The sequence below is a fragment of the Plectrocnemia conspersa genome, unplaced genomic scaffold (genome assembly GCF_051122295.1).
Source record: "Plectrocnemia conspersa isolate PC_06_02 unplaced genomic scaffold, ASM5112229v1 ptg000011l, whole genome shotgun sequence".
Classification (NCBI taxonomy): Eukaryota; Metazoa; Arthropoda; class Insecta; order Trichoptera; family Polycentropodidae; genus Plectrocnemia; species Plectrocnemia conspersa.
In genome coordinates, this window is record NW_028277175.1 from 28,245,083 (window position 1) to 28,270,126 (window position 25,044).

General features: G+C 29.1%; 1 protein-coding gene across 5 annotated transcripts in view; it reads left to right on the plus strand.

Moving 5' to 3' along the window:
- Nucleotides 1-25,044, plus strand: part of Lim1 (LIM homeobox 1) — an 80,698-nt gene that overhangs the window by 10,008 nt on the left and 45,646 nt on the right. For 3 of the 5 annotated variants that reach the window (XM_088196981.1, XM_088196979.1, XM_088196982.1), the window contains exons 3-4: nt 2,761-2,975; nt 6,508-6,543. In XM_088196981.1, the coding sequence (XP_088053107.1) occupies nt 2,761-2,975; nt 6,508-6,543 (251 nt within the window). The remainder of the gene's footprint in view (nt 1-2,760; nt 2,976-6,507; nt 6,544-25,044) is intronic. The other 2 variants (XM_088196980.1, XM_088196983.1) reach the window with 1 other exon arrangement.

Genomic DNA, 25,044 nt, shown 5'->3' on the forward strand with positions numbered 1-25,044 from the left:
TTTTCATGTTTTTGTGAATTGAAAGACTATTTTTAAGAGACAATAGCAATATTGCATAAAAAATAATTTTATCACAGCTCGTAATATACATATTTTTAAATTATACATATTGTACAAAAAAATATTTTTGTTACAAAGATTAGGTTACTCGCATTATATGTTAAATTACAAACTAATTTCAGCTGTATCATTATTTTTTTTTTTTAATAAGTATTTTATAGTCATAATATTTTTCTCGTAATAATATTTAATATATTAATTATAATAAAGTAATGTGTAGCAAGTTTCTCAATTTATTCAAAGCTTCATTCGAGTTGTGAGTTATATTATACATTACAATAGGTTTGAAATTAAAACGTGAAAGAAATATTATTAAACTCGCTACAAAAAAAATTCTAAAAAATGTACCGATGTTTCAATTATTATTCTAGAAAAAATATTTAATATAAATTTTAGTTAATTTAAGATTTTTTTGTTTATAAAAAAACATTTAAAATAATCTAAAATTGAATAACCTTTCTCATGTTATTTTTAACCGTTCTAATGCCACGCGCCACATATGGGGATCAGTCACTACGCGACCGTAATGCCAAGAGCCACAGCGGGGCATTAACGGAATCTTTTACTTATGCTACGAAATAAAATCCATGACCATTTAGGTATATCGATGAAGAAACTTTTAAGATTATTACCGTTTAAATATCTGTTTTATAAATTGATAAAATTAATATGCTTCTTGTCAAACTCACCAAGGTTGCCATTAGCCACTTGTAATATATGAAAAATAATATTTAATAACAAATGATAATTTGTGTAGAACTTAACTAAAACTCTTTTTGTTTCTCAAAGGCTAGGGTTGTACCTTTGGTTCGTGTCTTTGTAATATGATACTTCTCGTGACATGCAAAAAATAACAAAAAAATTCACATTGTTATATTGCAAATTTATATATTATACAAAATATCTCAATACTATTTTGTTGTGATAGCATTTTAATTTTTACCAGCTGCAAATTCTTCTTTTGGGTTATATGGGCCCTTGACAAGTCATTAACACTTGACATATATATATTTTTATTCTAAAAGTAGCTGACATTGGGGTCGTGTACTACAAAATATGCCGTGGCAGAAAAGCGGTTATTATTCTCAATGAGTTTTTAGCTACATTTTGATGCACTATAACGTACATTTATTTAATTTTATTTTAAATATAAAATAATTGTATTTAAATATAAATAAAATTACTAGTATATTTATTTTCTTTTAAAATGCGACCATATTTTAAAAACATTGTATAATTGAAAAATATAATTCCTAATTAATTTTATAATCGATTATTATAAATTATGCGTATCATAATATCTTGCCAGAAATTGTTGCATAATGTAACGCAATTATGCAATAAAATTTTATTGATCATATTGAAAAAACAATCGAATGTCTTCACGCTTGCAACACCTCACTGTACTTTAAGATTATACAATTTAGTTAGAAATAGCTTAGATTTCACAAAGACAAAAAAATTATATTATTTGATTTAATACTTAATATTTTGTCAGATCCGTTTCCCAGAGAGTTTCGACTTTCCTTCATACCTAAGTAGAATTAACATATTACGGTCCGCTATTTTCACGGCTTATGACAAAAGGACAAACTTTTTGAGCATCATATCCTTTCATTTCTTGATAAATTTTAAATCTGTATTACGTTCGCACGATATTTTTACAAACTGTTACATTAATTTTAATCATTGAAAACGCGTGAACGAACTGAATGCAAAGTTTCACTATCACTCTAAAACGCGTGAACGGATCGTAAAGTTTGTAAAAAAAATTGCAATTTTTTAAAAAAAAAACGATGATTTAAATATAAATGCAAATCTTGTAACATAAACAAATTGTTACTTCACCACTCGGGTTTGCCGTTAGATTAAATTTTACTTCAGGCCTAGTTAACCTAATTAACTCATCACACTAGTCTTTGATTTATTAATAGCTTAAACATAAATCAATAAACTGCTTGTTCTAGATGAAAAATAATGTAGTAGATTAAAAATTAGATGTAGATAAAAAAAAATTGATTGCAAAAATATCAGTGAAATAACACACATGCGTAACAAAAAAATATAATTTTAATTAAGAGCCTATAAGTAAACTTAAAATATTCAATTTATTATAAATCTTCTGTTGCAATGTGATAGGTGTTACTCTTATGCGTTACAATCAACAACTACTAAGTTAGTTGTGAGACACCATACTGAAATCAAAGTCTATTTTATTAATTGTAAGCTATTATTAGAGTATACAGTCATTATATATGATTTTATTTAAATTATTCTTAATAAATTAGAAAATTTTAGGAAAACCTAATCTATGATGATCGAATAGAATAAAAGTTATATAATAATCATTAATTCTGATCTCTCAAAAATTCCTGTTTATATTTTGAACAAATTTTTGGAAATTAAAATCATTACTATATTTTTATATGCATCTATCAATCGGAGTAATGATAAGTATATCGAACGTATATTCCATCTCTTTCTCAATTATGAATAATGATGAAATGGATAGCTCTCAAATTGACTGTGTTAACGCAAATATAATATTGGTCTTTTAGGTATTATTTAGCGAATTATACCACCTAACCAAAGCCGAGTAGATATGAAGTATTACACTTTGTTTTTTTCTTTATTCAATATAATAGTGTTTTTAATTGATTTTTAAAATTCACGTTAATTTTACTTTTTCTTTAATTTCAGGCGGTACGGCACAAAGTGTGGCGGCTGCGGCTCTGGCATCTCACCATCAGATCTGGTTAGGAAAGCCAGAGAGAGAGTCTTCCACCTGAACTGCTTCACGTGCTTCGTGTGCCGCAAGCAGTTGAGCACAGGCGAAGAGCTCTACGTCCTCGACGACAACAAGTTCATCTGCAAGGACGACTACTTAGCCGGAAAAGCTCCACAGCTGCACCACAGTGAGTTTTCATTGTGTGAATATAACTACAGTAGGATACTTTTAATTATACGCTCGCGTGACTTTCAACCGCTACGCTGGAGCGGAACGATGGTTCTTCTTTGGCAGTGTCATTGTCGTTCCGCAGATGATGATGATGATGATCGGTCAGCACCGCATGGTCTAGCTTTGAGATGATGAGATAATTGTGCGTAGATGCTGAATAAAGTTCAAGAGGTGTTACTATATACATTCTTGAGTAAAACATACATATTTGTCAGAGGTATTTGAAAACTTAACGATATGAATCTTCTTAATTCATTTGAATTCATATTAATATACCACTTTGAAAAGTAAAGACTACGTTCTTATCGTTAGCCGTAAATATTTGCATACCTCGCGAACGATCGGAAAATGGCCATTTCGAATATATTGCGACGTTTGCGGCTACCGCACTGGGCCGCTTATTGTTATCGATTTTCACGGATGCGGCCGGCGGAACGCATTGCATTGTGCTCGAATTGATTCGGTCTCAAGACTACAGCGTGTTCCAAAACCTGCGCGGCAAAGCAAGGGCAAAGTATCTCGTGAATAATTTCCTATTCGCATCTGCCCCCCCGCCCCTTTTTAGGATTGTTTGCTGACCAAACAGATCTCTTCCACGCTATAACAACTCTGCACAATCGTATCCTACCCTATCATAATAATAAAAACAGGACGCGTATTACGAGGATTGTTTGCTTAGCGGGTGCCCGCGGGGCGCTTTTGCGGCGGGAGGAAGGGAAGAGGGAAGAATACAAATAAGGGATGAAAAAAGTGATCATATTAAGCGACCGAATAGAATTTTAAATCTGTTTTTTACAGATAAACGACCTTATTCACATTGAATCCATATACTAGGTTTCGTTTTTCGCATCTGATTTGCTTGTATTGTATTTATTATCATGGTGAAGGCAAGGCTAATTGCGAATTTTAATTTTAAAATGGTAGTCAAGTATTTTTATTAATATATTTTTAACAAGGTAAAGTTTTTGCTGTATTAATTCAACTAACATCAAATCTAAAATCAATATATTTGTTTATTAGATTTTTTACATTGAAGTTGTATTTCAAATAGACAACGTTTATTTGTGCGTTTATTAATAAAATAATTTATGAACTCATCTTCGTCAATTATCTAGGCAATTTTTCATTGTAGGTAATCTAGAATTTATAAAAAAAACATATTCGTTTTTAGTGAGATAAATATACTTTGAGAATTATAAGCTATGATAGATAAAAATATTTTCTCTTGAGAGATCATTATATTCAATGTACAGTTTTTGTGGTTACAAATTCTTCAACAGCACTTTAGTACTATCAACATTGAAAAGTATTTGATGTATTGTTATTCCATTTGAAATTAATTAATTGAAAAAACCTAATTTTGATAATTGTTTGCTTCTTCTCCGTTCATCATATTGTAAATTAAATAAAATTGACATGCTGCAACAGTCACACATTTTTAAGCCAAAAACATATGTTTTATCGATTTTTACATTGATTGAAAATGCAAATCAAACGACCCAAAATATATATAGGCAAACCTTGAGAATTATAGCATAGGCATTAAAATATTAATAGATCTTCATAAAAATATTTTGAATCAGTCCATTCATCTAATTCTTGAGGGCTAATCGTTTTCAATGTACAGTTTCTGTAGTTACAATTTTTAAGCAGCATTATTGGGCTTCAAATATCAAGTATTATTTTCGCTTTGTTAATTCACTATAAATAAAATAATTTAAATATGTATTTTTTTTATATCCTTTTATTATCTTGTAAATTAAGTAAAATAAACATGGTGCAACAGGCATTATATCTTGATTAAAAACAATTATTTGATTGATAATTCAAATGCAACCACACAAAATAATGAAAATTCTAAGTTTAAAAAGTCCGTTGATAAATGTTAGCGTGTGTTCCTTTCATGTGATTTTAGTAAGACAATAAAACTTTGACGATTGTAGCATAAGCTAGAAATCAGTTAATCGATCTAATTATTGATAGTTCATCAATTCAAAAAAACAGTTTTTGTGGTTATAGTTTTTAAGCAGCATTACAGGCCTACCAACTTTAAAAATTATATTATTTTATACAAATTAAATTTTAAGGCCTGTCTTATTCTTCGCTCATTATCTTATAAATCAAGTGTAATGAATATGCTGCAACAGGCATACTTTTATAAATAAAAAATATGTTTAATCATTTTTAAAATTGAATGGAAATTCAAATTAACAGCGTTATGATGTTTTAATAGATTTATTAACGGACATATAATTTTTATTATTTTGTGTGGTTGTATTTGAATTTTCAATAAAATAACTGTGTTAAATTGAGAGATAATGCCTGTTGTTGCATGTTTATTTTACTCAATTTACAAGATAATAAACGGGTATAAAGAAACTACTCTTGTGTTCCATTCGTGAATTTTTTGAAATTACAATAGATAATTATTGCATATGATTGGTTGTTTCTCTTTCGTTTACTATTTTGCAAATTAAAAAAATAAACGTGCTGCAACAGGCATCATCTCTTAAATCAATTTTTACGTTAGTTGAATATTTAATAAAATGAGCCAAACTAATGAAACTTATGTGATTGGAATGTCTGTTAACGAATGTATAAAAAGTTCATATCGCTAGTGTTCTATTTGTGAATTTTTAGTGAGACGGACTAAAAACTTTGAGAATTATAGTACAAGCATTACAAACTCAATGAACGTATTTTTTCTTTTTCATATTTTTAGGATTACTTTATATTGTTTTAATTTACCTAAAAGTTGTTTTAGTGAGATAGTAAAATCGTACGGATTGTAGAATTGATAGCTCATCTTTGATTTCTAGTTGCTTCTAGTTTATTGTAAATTGAGTAAAATTAGCGTGCTACAACTGGCACTATCTCTTGAATAAATTTTTGCGTTGATCAATGCAAATATTTCCCATTTTTAAATGTATTAACTTGTAGGACTTGGATTAAATATAAATATAATGATGCGTTTCAAAGAATGAGAATTTAAATAAAATAAAAGCAAGTTTTGTGTATTGTATTGTAAGAATAAGAATTAGGTGTCTAAACATATTATTTAGATATTCATAAAATTCAATAGTAGTTTGACTAAATCGTGTAAAATATAGTGTATTTATTTTTAGCAGTCAGTGTACAAAAGCAGCGCTTAACATGCGATCATCACGAATTCTGCCCTGTGGTTTATCGGTTATATGTATTTTAGTTAACTGACTCTAAAGTATTTAAATATAAATTATATAAGATTTTATTTCGTTGTTTAGTGTGTCCTAAATATCGCAATAAAAAACTATATGTATATACAGATATTTAGAATATTTTGAATAATACTTTTAAGTACTTTATTGGTAAAAAAAAGTCGTACAGAGTCGAATTATTCACCTTATAATAAAAGTGTTGTGCACTATTAGCCATTTCGCTGATATTATGTTACTATAATAAAATTGTATTGTGACGACTTGATGAGATTTGTTTTTTAACCCTTTCAGGTCAAGTGATACTGCGTCCCAAGACGGAAATGAGCGGTAAATTACATTGCATTTTATATTCGTACTTATATATTGTTTCACATATTATAAATAAAAATTGACCAGAAAGGGTTACTTCCTTTTGTTACTGACAATTTTTCTTTAAAATATTGCGTATTGTAATACCATTTTTTCGGAGTCGCGTCTTTCTTATAAACGTTTATGTATCTTAGCCTTTTTAATACACATTTTATGTACGTGCATGAAGGCCTTTACTATTTTTATTCAGATTTAAAATGTGGCTCGCAAGCCGCCAGTTGCTCGTTCGCGTGCACTATCGATCTTCACAGTATCAGAGGTACGTAGATACCTCTGTAGGAGGGCTAAGTGAAACAACAAAGTGCGCGCTTTCGTTTACGCAACCCTTTGCGGTTTCGATTGTTCTGTTCTGTTGCGGCTGTGAAATATGTGCAAAAGGCACAAGGACATGTTCTGTCTGTGTCGTAAATTTGAGGCGTTTTGATGAGTATATCCTTTGGCGGCTCTCGGACATTCAAAAGGTTATTGAAACTTACATAAACATTTTTATTTTAAATAAATTATGCAACTATAAATAGTGAGCCGTCAAACTCTAATCTCACCTCAAGTCTTCAGATTCTCTGAGGTCATAAGATTATGTTTAACATTCACTATATATTCTTAGAGAAATCATTCTCATGCAATGTCACACTAAAGTGTGAAAGGCTAAATGCAATTTGAGTTATTGGAAGCGATTATGTTGTTTAAAATTAAAATTATTTTATTTTTTCTTGCCGCGTACGTCTCTGGTTATTGGCCAGGGTCGAACTCTGGGGGCAAAGTGTGCGACTCTTTTCGCGCGATCCAGGTTTTATTGGTCATAAAACGCCGAGTTTCGCGCTCGTTCGCCCGTGGCGGTTGGCAGCAATGGTGTCGTCTTTCCACCGCTTTTTAATTACCAAAAGCGACCCTCGTTAGTTCGAAAATCGTATTTGACAAGTCGTAGGATTTTATGGGCACAGTCCAACGCGATTTCAAAATAAATGCTGTTTCAATATGTTCCTTTTAAAATGTAAGGTTTTAAATGAGAATCTATAGTATCGCATATCAATAATTGAATATTTGACTTTCACAAAAACATTCATATTTAAAAATACCTGTTAAGTGATTTATAATTAACAATGTTTAACAAATACAATCACAAAACAAATTTTAGTTAAAAAATCAGTAATTTTTTTAGGATAAAAATATTTAAAAAAATATAAATCATAGTGATATATGTACCTAAAAACTATATATTCGTTCTAAAATTATATAGACATTCAATTTTCTTAAATTAATATTAAATATTATTTTCTCTAAAAACTATGATAACCAATCATTTTAAAACGATCTGTAAATCAATTTACTATTACTGTTATTTTTCAGTATTTGTCAATTAAAAATTAAAAAAAAAATATGTTTAATAAAGATAAATATATATATTTATGTACATATTATATATACCCGTCAATTGTAACATAACAATTTCAAAACAAAGGGTTGGTAAAGAGTAGCACTTTTTATAGAATAAATAAAATACTCCCACTACTCAATTACCCGACATTGATAATTAATGGCACTAAAACATGGATTTGTTGAGTTCGCCCCAAATATTCTCAACGCATCATATGAAAAAATCATATCTTGCTATTTTATTTTATTTTTGTTATTTAAAACTGCAAAATAGTTGTGTTTCTATAAGCTATTAAGTTCATATTTTTATATGAAATATTTTTTTGTGTTTGATTGCCTATACCGAGATTTTTTCTACCAACCACACACACAACCATAATCCGAAATTACACACCGACGCCGCCGATCACGTCGAAACATCGCCCGTCGGGGTAAATTAATCCAAATATTTATATTAACGTGAGAATCCCCGGGGCGAGTGCGCCCCTGTGCGAATACCCGGGCAATGGAGGAACTCCTGATAAAAACTCATTTCGCGCCGCGTACACTCACTCGACCCATCCGCTGCTGCGACAACTACACCCCAAACCCGACCGACAAGAGATACGCCTCCAGACCAGTGAATGTGTATGTGTATGCCGAAAACGCATACCTATGTATAGGGACGAAAACAAGTCTGGAAACGCGCATTATTATTATTATTTGAGTTTATTTATTTTATTTTTGTGTGGAGCAGTACATTTTTAATATTTTTTTAACGCTGCGTTGATTTTGATGATTATTTCTGTTGTGTAAATAAGTCCGATGAAATGTCATATAATATTTCAGGGATGGCCAAAGTTTTGAGGACTGTGGTCTGAAAGCCTGAGTGGAACATTTTGCCTTCTATTAAAAGCATTATTGCTTACTTTCTGGGTGCATGTTATTATCACAAACCATAGAAAACATATATAATATATGGGAGCTTAAAAAACGTTCTAGAAACTAGAGGGGTGGTGTTGACAATCCGTTGATGATTGCCGATTTTTAGCTACTGGCTATAGAGTGCCCCACTGGTGAACTCCCATGTGGGCTAGAAAAATAAAATATTCGTCATGTGTTGCAATTTCCGTTCGTAAAATCGAAAATACTAAATAAACAAATAATACTACGTAATGTAATCATTATATATTTATATTTGCATTTTTTCTGTAGTCAATCAAAAACCACACAAAATTAATAAAATATGCCAAAAAATCAATTTCTATTTCTTAATTCTAAAAGGTTAACACCGTTTCTCATCCGTTCGAAGTGAAAATGACACTTCCCAAAACAGTAAATTCTGTCATTATTACCTCATAATGTCTAATATTTTAATAGTATTCACAATTTATTCGTTTTAGTGGGCGCGTCTCCATAATTTAAAAATTCGTCACACACAGTTTGGGAAGCGTACATCAAAGTGCCTCTCAAAACTTAATCTGCGCCAACGCACGCATACACCGATCGATGACGTCATAAAATTTCGCGTACGATAGCATTTTTACGTTCCGTTTTAATATTCGATTTGTTCAATGGTGCAAAAACCGGAGGACGAATTTTGAGAACGAGTATTAATAGGGATCGATCCCTCTGTTTTAAAAGGAATAAACTCTCAATCAGATATTTTGTATTTTGGCACGATAAACCGGTGATGACTAATACCTGATAGTGTTTTTCAATCACTATCGTATAGGGTTTTCAAAGAAATATATAGTTTCCTTAGACCATGTATAGTAAGCTGCAATAGTGGTTTATAATTATTTCACTGATTTACAGAGTTTGATTTCAGTCTGGCGTCTCACTACATATTTAGTAGTTGTTGATTGTGACTACCCCGTAGTAGCGCATTAGTCATGTTGCAACACAAGATTTATAAAAAATCTACAAAATAATCAGTTATTGTTTTGTGTTTTATTGTACAATATATGTTACAGTGAATGTGTATTTTTCAGTGAAGTTATATTTTGGTATAAATATATTTTCCCTGTTTCATATCCGAATACATTTTCATCGGTATGTATATTTCTACTAGCAAATTTAACTGATAGGTCGTAAGTTATATATTCTTGTAAATTATATACATATTTAGATTAAAAAAACATACATTTCAAAACATACATGCTGTTTCTACATATTTTAGCTGTTTTTGAGAAGCATGAAAATACCTAATTTTTTTACAAAAATATCAGTTATCACATTTTTGATTTGTGTTTTAATGTAAAATATATGTTACGGTGAATGTGTATTTTTCAGTTATGTTTTTGAAGTATAAATATATTTTCACTAACTGTTTCAGTGAAATGATATCCAAACACATTTTTACCGGATTATATATTTTTACTAGCGAAAATATAATTTAACTAGTAGGTCGTAAATTGTATATTTCGTATAAAAAAACATGTGCAGTTAACGCATTTTTCACTTGCTGTTAATATCAGTTGTCACATTCTTGCTTTGTGTTTTAATGTAAAATATATGCTACAGTGAATGTGTATTTTTCAGTGATGTTATATTTTAGTATAAATATATTTTCACTAACTGTTTCAATGAAATCATATCCGAATACATTTTCATCGGTATGTATATTTCTTACTAATAAAAATATAATTTAACAACTAGGCTATAAATTATTATATATTTAGCAAAAAAAACATGTGTAGTTACACATTTTTCACTTGCTGTTTCTACATATTTTAGCTACTTTTGAGGAGCATAAAAATACCGCATTTTTTTTTACAAAAATAACAGTAATTACATTTTTGATTTGTGTTTTAATGTATAATATATATGTTACAGTGAATGTGTATTATTCAGTGATATTATATTTGAGTATAAATAAATATATTTTCACTAACTATTTCAGTGAAATGAATTTCAGCGAAAATATAATTTAACTACTAGGCCATAAATTATATATTCTCACCGTAAATTATTATATATTTAGCTTAAAAAAATATATTAAAAAATACATTTTTTACTTGCTGTTTCTACATATTTTAGCTGTTTTCGAGCAGCATAAAATACCTCATTCTCTACAAAAGTTCATTTACTGTTAATCTGATGAAAGTTAAAAAACATTATAGTTAGTTTTAATACTTTCAATGGGGTCAAGTTGAGTTTGGTTAATTCGTTTAGGTTTAGGTTTGAACAGCAAATGTATTACACATAAATCTACCTAATTTTTGCGGCCTTTGATTGTTGCTTTTTTTATGTCATTGTTACCTAAAAATTTGTAAACAAATAATATATTTTGCTGCTGTCTAGTTGTATAACATACACCAATATTATTCTCACGCTATATAACTTGGCCGATTGTAATTAAGTTTAATTCTAGTAGATAGCTGTTACATTAACAAAACCATGAAAAATTGCATATTGCATAAAAAATACTATTTTTTTTATTATTTTTATTTCATAAATTCGTAAATATTATAGTCTAGTAGTAGTAGTCTAAAAGTTAGTTTTTAAAACTATATCATCATACATAAAATGCAAGTAAAAATAATATTAGTGTTTTAAAAAAAAAAAAATTAAATCAATCTATAACATATTTTAATAGCAAACATATTTAATTGTCTTTATTTCAATACGCCAACGAATCAATTCTCATCCATGTGATGAGGTAGATAATTTTATATTATCATAAAAAAATATTTTTTTTATCTCACTCTATGAATGCCGTATCGGATTTCACATTACACATTTTCACCAAAAAATATCTCAATCAAATATCACACGCGTCGGAAGCCGAGTTCGTCTCGCCGATTACTCAATTTACATTATGTATTATATATTATAATATAAATAATAATAACAATAAAGAAAACAGGTTACGGCCGAATTTTACGACGTTTTCACGCTGAAATCGGAGAAGCTAAAATTGTTTTTGATATACAATAATAATGGAAACTTTAATGCAAACTTTATCGCTTTATTATCGAGAGCCGTTTCTTAGGTTTTTTATTGATCGCTCTTGATTTTTATTACGGCGTACTACACGAGTTTGTGATTGATTTTTGCTCCCTTATCGATTACAATTGCTTTTATTATTAAAAAATATTTACAACAGTAAAAATATATATTTTCTTATACTAAACCTGAAAGTATTGTGTGGTATATAATACTATACATTCGATATCTATTCTACGCGTATATATTATATATACTTATATATAATACTTGATATATAATAACAGTGGGTGTTCGCATACACCCCCCATCTCCATCCCCTTTCTGTTCTAGGTTTTATAGGTATATGTATGTATTACCTACGTGAATTCACGTGTCTGATATCTGATTGTATTCGTTCATAGTAGTAATGCGTGAAAAATGTATATTTTTACTATTATTGACTATATATTTATTTTTTGCATATTAATAGTTGCATATTACACGTTACTGATACGTTAAAAATTCAACGAAGAGTAAATAATGCTTCTATGTTTATTAATAGTTCATAATGCATCCATATTCAATTCTATTAATTTAAAGCAAAATATTTATGATTGTATAAATGTTTGTATGTAATTAAAAAAACTGACTTCAAAATGCACGCAATCAATCATGTAGTGCGAGAATAATATTGTTATATTTTATAAAATCAGATGGTATTATATTATATTTTTATTTTGGAGTGAAAATATTTATTGCTTATTTATTTATGTTTTAGTTACTATAATTTATTTTAATATTTTTTATAGTAAACTTTTGACTTATTTTATTGGTTGCTTTAAATTACCGCAGTAAAATGTACATTTTATCATTGATGTAAATATATTAAATATATCCTAATTTTCATATAAATGAAATTAATACATGGAAATTTAAAAATAGGCCCTAATTTTAAATATTGTTTAAGTCCTGAATTTACTTGACGAAATTTATATATTCAATTTATTTTAATAATTTATTTATTTACTGTTTGTATTTATATTTAATTAAAATATAAACAATAATAAAAGCTTATATATGTGCACTTTAAAGTAGCTCTGAATTTAAAACATATTTAGTCAGTTTAATTTTCAGATTTTCAACATTGTTAATGATCTATATATTAAATTTATTTTATCACGTATAAATGACAATGTGGGCATTTAAAGGTAGCCCTGAATTAAAAAAATATTTTAGTCATTTAATTCCTAACATTGCTTATATTGAATTAACCTAGATTTTTTCGTGTATTTATTTTATATTTAATTCATTAAAATTGACATATGGGCATTTAAGAGTAGCCCTAAATTTAGGAAAAAATCGTTTATCTTAGCAATTAAATTGATAGATTCTTAACATTGTTTTTATTTAATTAATATGGAAATTTATGCATTTTAATATATATAAATGTATATAGTTCATATTTAATTTATTAAAATTGATATATAAGCATATAAGAGTATCCCTTAATTAAAAAAAATATTTTATCCTTTAAATTTATGTTGATGTCGAAATTTATATTTAATTTATTTTATTACATTTAAATGTATATGTTTCATAATAAATACATAAAAAGTAATATATGGGCATTTAAGAGAAGCCCTCAATTAAAAAACCCTATTTATTTTAGCCATTTAATTCTTATTGTTGAAATTTTAATTTACTTTATTTTATTACATTTAAATGTACATATATAGTATTGCATATTTAATGCATTAAAAATGATATAAGGGTATTTAAAAATAGTCCTTAATTTATAAAAAAACATTTATTTAAGTCATTTAAACGATAATTGAATTAATGTTAAAATTTATATTTTATTGAATTTAAATGTATATAATTCATATCTAATTAAAAAATGATAATTCAAAATTCATTAAAATATATGGGCATTTAAAAGTAACCTTAATTTTATTCTTTTAAGCTTTCAACTTTGTTTTATTTAATAGCCGACACAAATATATATATTTTTTATTACTTTCTAATTTATATTATTTTTATTTTCTTGTGTATAAATATTATATGCGCTATTAAAAGTAATCCAGAATTAAAAAACAATAATTTATTTTAGTCGGGTAATTTTTTTGCCCAACATATATACATGAATGTCAAATTTCTTGTATTTTAGTTACATACAGTAATATGAATTTCAAATGAATAATTTATATCACTGTCATATTTTTTTTAAGAAAAATTATAAAATAAGCTTTTGATGCTATTTTCTGTAAGATATGTCTCGTTTTATTCTTAGAACATAGTTTTAAATGCCTTTAATATTATTAAATTTTATCACTATTTTAAGATTGAAAATACCTGATTTTTTAAGACGAAATTTATTAGTAAATTTATGTGAACTTTTATTGCCATTTTTAATTGAATTTTGCAACTGCTGGAATAAAGCGATGCGTTGAATGAGTTTTATTGCGACAAATTGTTTTTATTGACATTTTAACCCTTTAACGACCTTTTTTCACTTTAAATAAACGGTGATACTTATTTGGATTATATTTATTGTAAATATCTGCTTGGAAATATCTGCTTTGGTTACCATATTTGCGTGCACGAATCGTGCCGGATCAGAGGTCGCGGCTCGATACAGACATGCCAGGGTCGAACTCTTAATTTTTCTTCATCCGATCGTAAAACAATTCGGTTGTAATGACTTCTGGAAGGAAACTCGACCGTCATCAATCATCACGATTTATTGACGTGCATTGCGCTAAGGACTTTCCTCGGCGATTCGCTGGCGATCGAACCTCGAAAAAGGTTGATTGTCCCTAAAATTATTTACAATGTACGACAAAATTTTTGCAACACAGTTATGTTAAAAATTCATATTTTTGTGTTCAAATAAACACATCACCCATTTTTAAAATAAATAAATCACCAAGCGTGATAAAATGCGTCGTTAATACTTGTTTGTCAAACACAAACTATGCTTCCAATATTGCTGAAAATTGTAGGTGAATAATAAACTTATTCCAGTTCTAAGATTAAAATTGATAATGGTGTTGAATAAATGTTCGCTATTTATCTTTATAGCAGATATGTGTGTATGTACTAAGATATGGATGTAATTTATGTGAAAAGATTGACGATCGCTCCAGTCTCGTGCTGGGTATCAGGGGCGCGGTGAGGGGGACCGCGGGCCAGTTCACACGGCCGCTCGGAGGCCAATTAGTTGAAACCCCTGCGGTGAACCTTAGGGCTCGACCAGCTCTATACGTAAGAACGATCTTGCTCAACTCTCAGTCTTCTTCTTGTTCTTTGATATTTTCTTTATATAAGAATTATATATACACACATACATATGTATGTATATGTAAAACAAAGTTGAGATTTTGTATTTTGTTATTAAATATTATATATATATATATACATATATGATAAATTAATAACCGATTCTTATTAATTAAAATTTTCATTCATTGATATTTTATTATTCAAATTCACAAATTAGTGAGTTTATATTATATTTTAAATATAAATATGGAACTATTACTATTAAATTTACATTTAAATAACTATATTATATTTATTAATTGATAATATAATTGAATAATTATAATGATACTGGAATTGAATTAATTAAATAATTTAATTGATAATATATTTGTATATATATATATTTCAATTTATATACACTATTCTGAATTTTGCAAGACTACTATATATCCTAGTACGAATTTTTAAATTAAATCATTTTTTTAATTTTCAACAGTAGTGCTATTTAAAAAAATAGCTTAAATCTGTCATATAAACAATACTTTGTTGACATGAAAATTAAAATAATAATAGAAATAGCGTAGTCCGTAATGTCTCAAACTAATAACTCTGAGGTGGCGGGTTCGAGCCCCAGCAGTGGCACTCGAATTTTTATTTCAAAAAATGTTCTATAATTAAAAAACCAGTGACATCTATTAGTTAAAAATTATATTACACAAAATAATTTATATTTATTAATATAGATGTCACCGATTCACTGACTTTCAGTCTAGTGGTTAATACTTACTTGTAGGTATTCATTACATCCGATTGACTTACTCAATTGGTACAGATTTACCCTGTTGTAAAGCTTTGGGCTTACGCCTATCAGGTTACAACGTTAGATTAAATAAAATAATATTAATTTAATATACAAATATTTATTTATGTGCAACGTTCTGAAATAAGCCGCGACATATAAACAAATCTATTATAGATTTTTGTGTGTGTGATTATATTCTGATTTATATATTTATATGATTATTTTGTTGGCTGTTTTAACACAGCATAGTCAATTATGAAGAAGATTGTAATGAACGACGCATGCAGCTATTGTGCTTTTAGTAAACGCGCGTGTGTACCGCCGCTCGTTGTCGTCGGACGACGAGTCATTTTTATTTATTTAAAATATTTTTTTTGTTATTATTTATTGTAAATATGCTATTTTATGGTTTGGATTCGGAGTATTGTGACTTATTAAGCTAGTTAGACGCCGGAAGAGCTGTAATAACTTATATTTATATACAGTTAGCGGCGAAGTCAAGTGAAAGACAGGAACGTCATTTGAGGGGGGCAGTCGTCCCCCTTTGAATTTGGTCAGAAAAATGTGTATCAGTTCCCACTTTTTTCTGATTCATTAAAAACATATTAAACATAAACAGTGATTTTTCAAATAATTACTTTTTATGAGGATAAAAATGAAAAAATATTGAATCATTGGATTTATGACATTAAGTTGCAATTTACTTTTTAAAAATATTTGTGAAATGTAATTAAACACATATTGAGGACTACTTTTAAATGCAGTGCTTATTTTAAATTTAAAAATATAAATATTTTCAGATCAAATTTCCCAAATTTATTATTATTTTTAATGATTTGAAATCTGTTCCAAATAATAGTATACTAAAAGTTACGCTGTACGTATTACAAGTTGATGGTTTTCTAAATAATTATTTTTACAAGGATAAGAATATTTCTTTTTGGATTTTTGGAGAATTAAATAGTAAAAATAACATTTTTTAAACTAAGAGCATGAATAATAAATAGGTTACGTACTCAATAAAATAGGGGTAAACTTCTATTTAAAAATGGCCTTTTTATTTATTTATTAGACAATACAGTATTTTTGCTAGTGTCTGCTGGTGAATCCACGTGGTTAACATGTCATTTCTTATAAAAATAATTATTTAAATAATATTTAATTCAGTGATATTTTGAGTTCTTTAGTGACTCATTCTAAATAAATTATATTTTTAATCGGGAATTTTTTATAACAACATTTTTAATACTAATGTATTTTTTTTTGATAATTTGCCTCTAATTTTTCTGTTTGTAGATTCGGAAATACATTTCACGTTCGATATAAATTTAAAATTTTCAATGAATATGTGTAGAAAAAGCATGAAATTAAATTTGATGTACCTACTTCACTATATTAGTTCAAATAATAATGGCGTTTCGCATTAAAACGCATCGTAATAAATATATTGTAGTTCTGGATATAAATTGTGCTAAAGTAGTTGCTCTGTCTTTTGGAGAGATTAAAGAAACAATGTAGTTACAATATTAGAGAATTATCTAAAATAAATAAAAAATAGTACTACTTGAATTATCTGGACGTATGTATGTCACGTAGGAAAAGCTAGTTCTAGGCACGCTTAAAGAAAAATAGGAGTTTAAAATTATTCATATAAGAAACGATGGAGATTTTGCTTCCAGTTTATATTTCTACTAACCTTATATAGAAATCTCTAAATAGACACTTACTTTCCTTTGATGAAAAGTTTGACGAATAGACACTCGAGCGACGCTATATTTGACACACCTTAACGACAGCTTGATTAAACGCTTTTTCCGGCACAGGCAACACTCCTCCGAAAAAGCACATCAATAACAACCGCACTGAACAAAAACAAAACCATAGTTTGAAAGTCATAGATAACAAACCGAAAACCACACTGTCAAAACCGATTTATATTTATGGTCGAGTAAAAAAAAGTATCGATCCCTAATCCTTTATCCTCTCGAGACAATGTCGGTCGGGTTGGCGTACGGGGGTCTCGTTGACCTCAGTTCCAGGCCGCGGGCCATAATGTATTCATCATTTGCGGGGACCCCCGCCGGCCATACAAAATGTTCGGCGGCTGCCAACGCGAGAACATCGCATTAATCATCGGCGGGCCGCAGTGTTGGGAACACTTTGTACAGAAACAATACACGGCCGTAATTAACGCACCCCGGCGTGTGTATGTGTGCGCAAGATCTTCGTTTTTTGGAAAATTTGTTTATTTTTAAGAGCCTGATTGATATAATTCAAAGAAACAGGCTCGATTTTTAACTATAATAAGCATAATTTTGTGTTGTAGCAATGCCTACTTGTAGGTGCTGATTGTTACACCGTTGTAACACATGTAAATTATTATTAATAATAATAGCTTATTTATATAAATTTTAATCAATCATCTCTATGTAATTTTTTATGTATTTTTCCATGATCTTTTGGATTATCTCATGAATGTGATTAATTTAAATGGAGCTAAGAATTAATGCTTTTAGTTCCATTGAACGATGTTTAATTATAATTGGTTAACTAAATTAGGCTGTGAAAATCTCACATTTTCTAAATAATAGGTATTCATTAAAAATCGTTTTAAGAACAACTATATTATCATTGAATGTAGCACTGCCAAATACTGAAAATTTAACCATAAATCCAATGGTTAAATTTAAAAAACACTTAAATGATTAATTATTATTCTGAAAGTAAATATTTGAAAAACTAATAACATAGTAATCTATATAACTATGTAACTGTTAAATATTTAGTCGATTATTGTTTGAAACAAATATTAAAAATTAGACTCATTTTGGGAAAATGTGCTTAGAAAAGCATTTCGAATATTTAAAAATAAATAAATAGTGCGTTTAAAAATAGCTCCTAATATATGTTCCGATAAAAAAATCTCACAAATAACTTTCTTGTGAAAAGTAATTATTTGGAAAGCCACTAAGTTATAATCTAATTTTGTTGTTATAAACTAACAGAGGACAACTTTTTAAAAATAAAAATTATTTTAGGAAATTTGGGTTAAAAGTTTCGATAAAAATTTCCAGAACTAAATTATATGTTCTTATTCTTATAGAAGATAATTAATTGGGCAACCACTTACTTGTAGTATATTCACTGGTAAGCAAACTATGTAACTGCTAGTGTTACAAAGAAAGTCGCTTATTATCTAGAACAGATGAGGGCTCTGTAAAAATAATAATAATTCTAGGAAATTTGATCTAAAAATATTTGTGATGTATGTGATAAGAATTTTTTTTTTAAAAGTTTGAAACTGAAACTGTTCTTTTAAAAGTAGCTTCAAATATGAGTTTAATTACATTTTACAAACATTTTTTAAACGTTAATTGAGACTTAAGGTCATTAATCCTATTACTCAATAATTATTATATTCTGACAAAAAAACATTATCTATTAAATCTCTTGTAGGTTTTTATTTGGGAAGCCACTACGTTGTAATGATCTTGTATAAAAGCGTAACTGCTACTGATGATTAGTTAGTCGCCTATTATCTAAAACAGATGACGATTTGGTCTGAAAATTAAATTGAAAGTTTTGATAAAAAAATACAATCTGAATTTTTGTTTTAAATTCTCCCAAAATAAATAATTGAATATTATCCTCGTAAAAAGTAACTATTTAGAGAACCCACTAACTTGAAATATATTTTCTTGTATAAACTAACAGCGTAACTGCTAGTGGTACATAGTAAGAAACATATTACTTAGACAAGTTAAGTAAACAATGAATTAAAAAGTAATCTTTAATGTGTTAAATATAAAATATTTTTGAAACGTAAATTTCAACCTTAGCTCATAAATACAATGATTCAATAATTATTATGTACAGAGTAAAAAATACTGTTCAAAAAATTCTAAAAATCTTATTCCCGTAAAAATTAATTATTTAAAAAACCACAAACTGCGTAACTGTTACTTTTATATATTGTAATAATTCGCCCATTACCTGAAAAATCGACGACTCTTTAAAAAAAAAACATTTTTAATATTTTTAAAACTTAAAATCAATAGTGCATTTAAAATGTGTACCTCTCATATATTACGTAGTTATCTATTTGGCTAACTAAAGTTTTTTGGTTAAAAAAAGTTGCTTACCACAATTCCGTATCTATTAATAAATACAGAATGTATTTTATTGCTCATATTATATTAGAGATATGACTTATTATTCAAGCTCTCAGTTTTTAAAGGCTTGTTTTTAGTTTCAGACAGTAGTTTACACATGTGCAAGTATGTTTATATATTTTTGTAAAAAATAAACTTTATATTTAAAATTTGCATATATTAAAAAATAAGCTATTTTAACTGTGAAATATTAAGTTTTCACACAGTAAATACGGTGTGCACAAATTTGTTTGCATACGTTTTTTTATTTTAATTTCATTAAAAAATGTTATACTGCGTATTTATTTAGTCCTGTTGCTAAAGATGTCACTAATATCATATTAACAAATGATATTCTCCTTGTTGTCTTTAGGTAATGAACGAATTTTTTTTACTCAAATCCCGTCTTTATTAGGGTTCTCAATCGAATATGTGATTATTCGAATTATTCGCCCAATTTTCAACTAATATAAACAATAAACAAATACTCGTTTATGATATCTCGAATTAAATTTAAAATCTTGAAATACTCATTTTCAATAAAAAAATGCTTGTACACATTCAAAAAACATTTATGAATAGAATGTTTGTCAGCAATATCTATTGTGAGCAAAATTCGCAGAATTCGTTCCTTGAACGAAACAAAATGTTGGATAGGCCCATCTTTTATTATTGTTTAACGCTTATCTCAAAAACAGGTGTGCGTCACAAATTTTTGTGAAGTACGTTTTTATATTTGTTGTTTCAAGACGCAATTTTTACTACAATCAGTTCAATAATTCAATCGCTACATACACTATGTACAAAAAATGAAAAATTTAAATCATGTAATTATTTGTCAAAAATTTAACGTTGAATTGAAACATATTTGATTTTACTGAAATGTAGCAACACTAAGGATAACGTTGAAATGACGATTTGATAAAAAAATCTGATATGATTGTTGTAAAACATATTACGCAATAAGTTATTTTTTAACTAAAAAAACTCGCGAGACATTCTTACATTCATACGATATTTAAATATAATACAAAAATCGCACCGCGCATAATCGATTACTCGTAACAATTTTTTTCCGAAAAAATAAAAAAGTATCTCAGAATGTGTTGGTTCTTGGCGCTGGATTCGATCCGTCGAGCGTAAAAACGCTAGGTCATCGCGTTTAACGGAAAAACCGTGAACGTTACAAAGTCACTCGGTAGCGCAGTGGAAGTAAATTCAGAATAAGGAAAAATATTTTAATATTTGAAATTTATCTTCGCCATGTGCTGATATTTTTCTTAGACACATTGAAGGAAAATAATTGCAGATATTTTATCTTAAGCTCAGCGAGATGATGCCATCTCTGTGATGCTGATTAATGGCAGGCATATATCAGCACGCCGGGTTATCCACTGTATCGGAAGTATCCTCTGTAAACGAACATCTGTACCTATGTATAAATTAATGAATTTTATACAAGAATTACTATGGGATCATTGAGATAAATTATATCTATTTACATCAGTGATCTAACTGGCATTTTACTGTGATAAATTAAAAGCAATCAATAAGATAAATCAAAATGCCAAAATTTATAATATATTTATTTTTAAAATTTATCAAATATGAAAATTAAAACATAAATCGCATTAACTTGATCATAAATCAATATTTTTTTATACATTAAGTAAATAAACATGATTTAGAATGTTTTTGATTGTACAAATATAAAAAAATCGCTAAACGGCTCATCATATTAATTAATGGATTGCATTAAAAATAATTCATATAGATCTGTAGGTAATGAAATAATTTAATCTATAATTGATACATTTATAATATGTATTGTATAATAATTTACTGTCTCATTTTATAAAATACAACAATATTATTCTGACGCGTATTATTAGGTATTTTTAGCAATCTATAAATCTTCAAGTCACTCTAGTATTGATTAATTAATTGCAGTTAAATTTTAATTTATCTTGTCCATCATAATTCGAAGATGGATTTTCGTTGGGGTCACCAGTGTGGGAGAAAAATGTTGACGATTCCCGACGTACGTGAGAACGCCGGCGATCCTTTGGTCGGCCAATTGGCCACGGACGTTCCGAGATCCTAGACGCCATAAAAAGCTTTCTCAAAAGCGCACAATGCCTCCCAAAGGGTCACGACACCCGATAGTGTCATTTCGAAAGAGCCACGTGACGAATTGCCGAGGTCAAAACATTACGAATCTGGACACAGTCGACGAGTGGCGAGCACAAAAGGCGCAGTGCACTCGTAAAGGCTTCCCGCTGGCAAGTCGAATGGAGAAGAACAAGAAGAAGAATACGATGAAGAAGGAGAAATAAGAAGAAGAAGCCGGTCGGATGAGGCGTGAAGGTCGCGCGCGCCATGACGCCAACATGGCGACCCTATTGTATCTCGGCTCTGAGAAAAACTATCAATCTTTAATCATCGAGACCTGTTATGTCAGAGGCGCCGAGATCGGCGATCTATCTGGAACGGATGACTTATAAAAATTGATGAGAGTGGGAAGAAGCTGTGGTAATTCGTCATGAGCTAAATAAATAAAACTGAGTTCTAATTTAACTACTTGCATTTAAACATACAAAATAGTTATATTCCACCGGGACATAATTCGGCAAAAATATTGCTCTGAAGTTTCTGGTTATGAGTCTGTCAATCAGTGGTTCAATTGAAGACAATGCTTCGCGAAATTAAGTAGAAACTTCTAACAAACAAAGGAAATTAGAAGCGGAACTTTGTGAGCAATTTCAGCTAGTTCGGGATATTCTGCTGTTAAAATTTTCATCAGCAGTTACAATCATAATAAATGTATTACGAATACATTCAGTTCCTTTCCGTAGATCTTCTTCAGCTGAAAAATAGATCTAAAATCAGGGAGGTCATTTCAGCTATTTAAAGGAGGAGGCAAAAGTTGGCCATTCAGTGGTCGTGTTTTTAATATTTCAAATTCATTAAAATTTATAGTATTTTTCGGGATTCTAACTCCTTGGGGTGTGACTTTGCAGCCAGTAAGATGCAGGTGGAAACTAGTGAGAATTTTATTAGTTAAATTTACATATTGTAACAAACTATGATTGGCAAGATTGTTATTCTCCGAGCGGTGGTGGAGAAGCTGGCGGAGAGATGAAGTCAGTGGAAGATCCTTAGGGTTCTATTCTATAGTGGAGGTTGATCTCTTTCTGCTGTGGTGCTCGTATTATGAAGTCCCTCTCAGTATATGAGCGTCCATGACTGTATGTTGTCCGCGGGTGGTTCGAATCTGCTATTTCGAGTGTTTGCCTGGTTCTCATCGGAGACCAGCCTTACATATTTAGAGCTGCAAAGCTTGCTGATCAATCACGATCATCCAACAAATTGTTGCCCTCGCTTCATAGAATAAAGAAATATGTATACGCCTTTAGAAAGTGACTTTGCTTGATGAACATTTTCAAAGTCGAATTGTGTAACGGGAATTTGTGGCCTTGCGGTACTTTTTGTCTTTCGGTGATATGCTGCTTCCCGCGACCGTTTCGTAACAAATAAATATTAATTCAACGCACCGGAGAATCCTTGCGTGTTATTTATGTGAAACCCTATTTTTCTAGTCGTAACGAGGGCTTTATGTGGTCCTACTATTGTCTAGTATATTATTATTGATGAATGATAATTTTTGGTAACAGATTTTAACGCGATTTTCAAGAATAGGATCCCCCACAATTTCATTAAATGCGTCCCTCTTTAGAATCTACGGCAAAAGCTATAAAATCAAGCCGTCGCGGTGGAAACGTTCGGTTATCTAGCATTTTTATTAAGGCTTTCTATGCTTTTACGCCTTCATTTGTGAATAAAATGTTTATCGGCTGTATCTACTATGACCGAAATTCGCAGAATTCGTTTGTTGAATGAAACAAAATTTTGGAAAGGCTCAAACTTTATTAACAGTAAACGTTTATCACAAAAAGAAGCGCGCGTCGCTTGTTTTTGTGATAAACGTTCGTTTAATGTTTTTGTATTTGTTATTTGTTGAGTGCGGTTAATTTATTACTAGTTATTTAATTTATATGCAAATCTACACAAAATAAAAGCCAATACGGAATTGATCTTTATGTTTATCAAATTCATTCCATTGGCTATTGTATAGATATACAATAAATTCGATAAAATTTTGTATTTAAAATGTTTCATCATTTTTCTGAAATAATTCAATCGCAGCTGATCTTAATTCAGATGTTTCAAAAAAGCTGATCAAAAAGTATGCAAAATAATAAATTAATTTTTTGCCGCCCTCACTGGTCACACATTAATGCGGTACATATATTTTATGTAATTCAAAAGATTTAATGATTATTAAAGTAATTAAAGATTAGTTAAAATAATTATTATCAATCAATAATTATTTTTTTAATTAAATAATATTTATAGGCATTATGATCGAGTTGAAACTCGTAAAGCATAATATAGCTCACTGGGATTATTTTATCTTCACTATCATTCTCATGAAAGAAAAGCGTTATCAAGCGCTGACGCAAGAATAAGGGACGCGATTGCAACTCTGTAGGGCAGGCAGTCTAAAGCTCGCAGTTGAAATCTATTAGAGTTATTCTTTATCAGCTTCTTAATACGCTGGCTTTGATTTTAGTTAGCCCAATTCATATCATTTAATTTTAGTAATTCATTTTTCATTTGTAGCCTGTTAGGTCACGATGGTCTTGTTTTAAAAAAGAAAGAAAATCTGATGATGAGTTAAAATAAGATTTTTTGATCTTTGAAAGTGAAAAAAATGTGTACCGGTCCCGAACGAATCTCTAATGACTCTCTACGCCTTGGGCGAGTTGTGAAATGACCGCAGATTTTTTCGTGCGGGTAAAAAAAATATTATTTATATACAATACATGTTATTAACTTCTATATGTATGGTAACACAAAATAGAGTAGCCGTATTGTTTGTTGGGACTGGCAGAC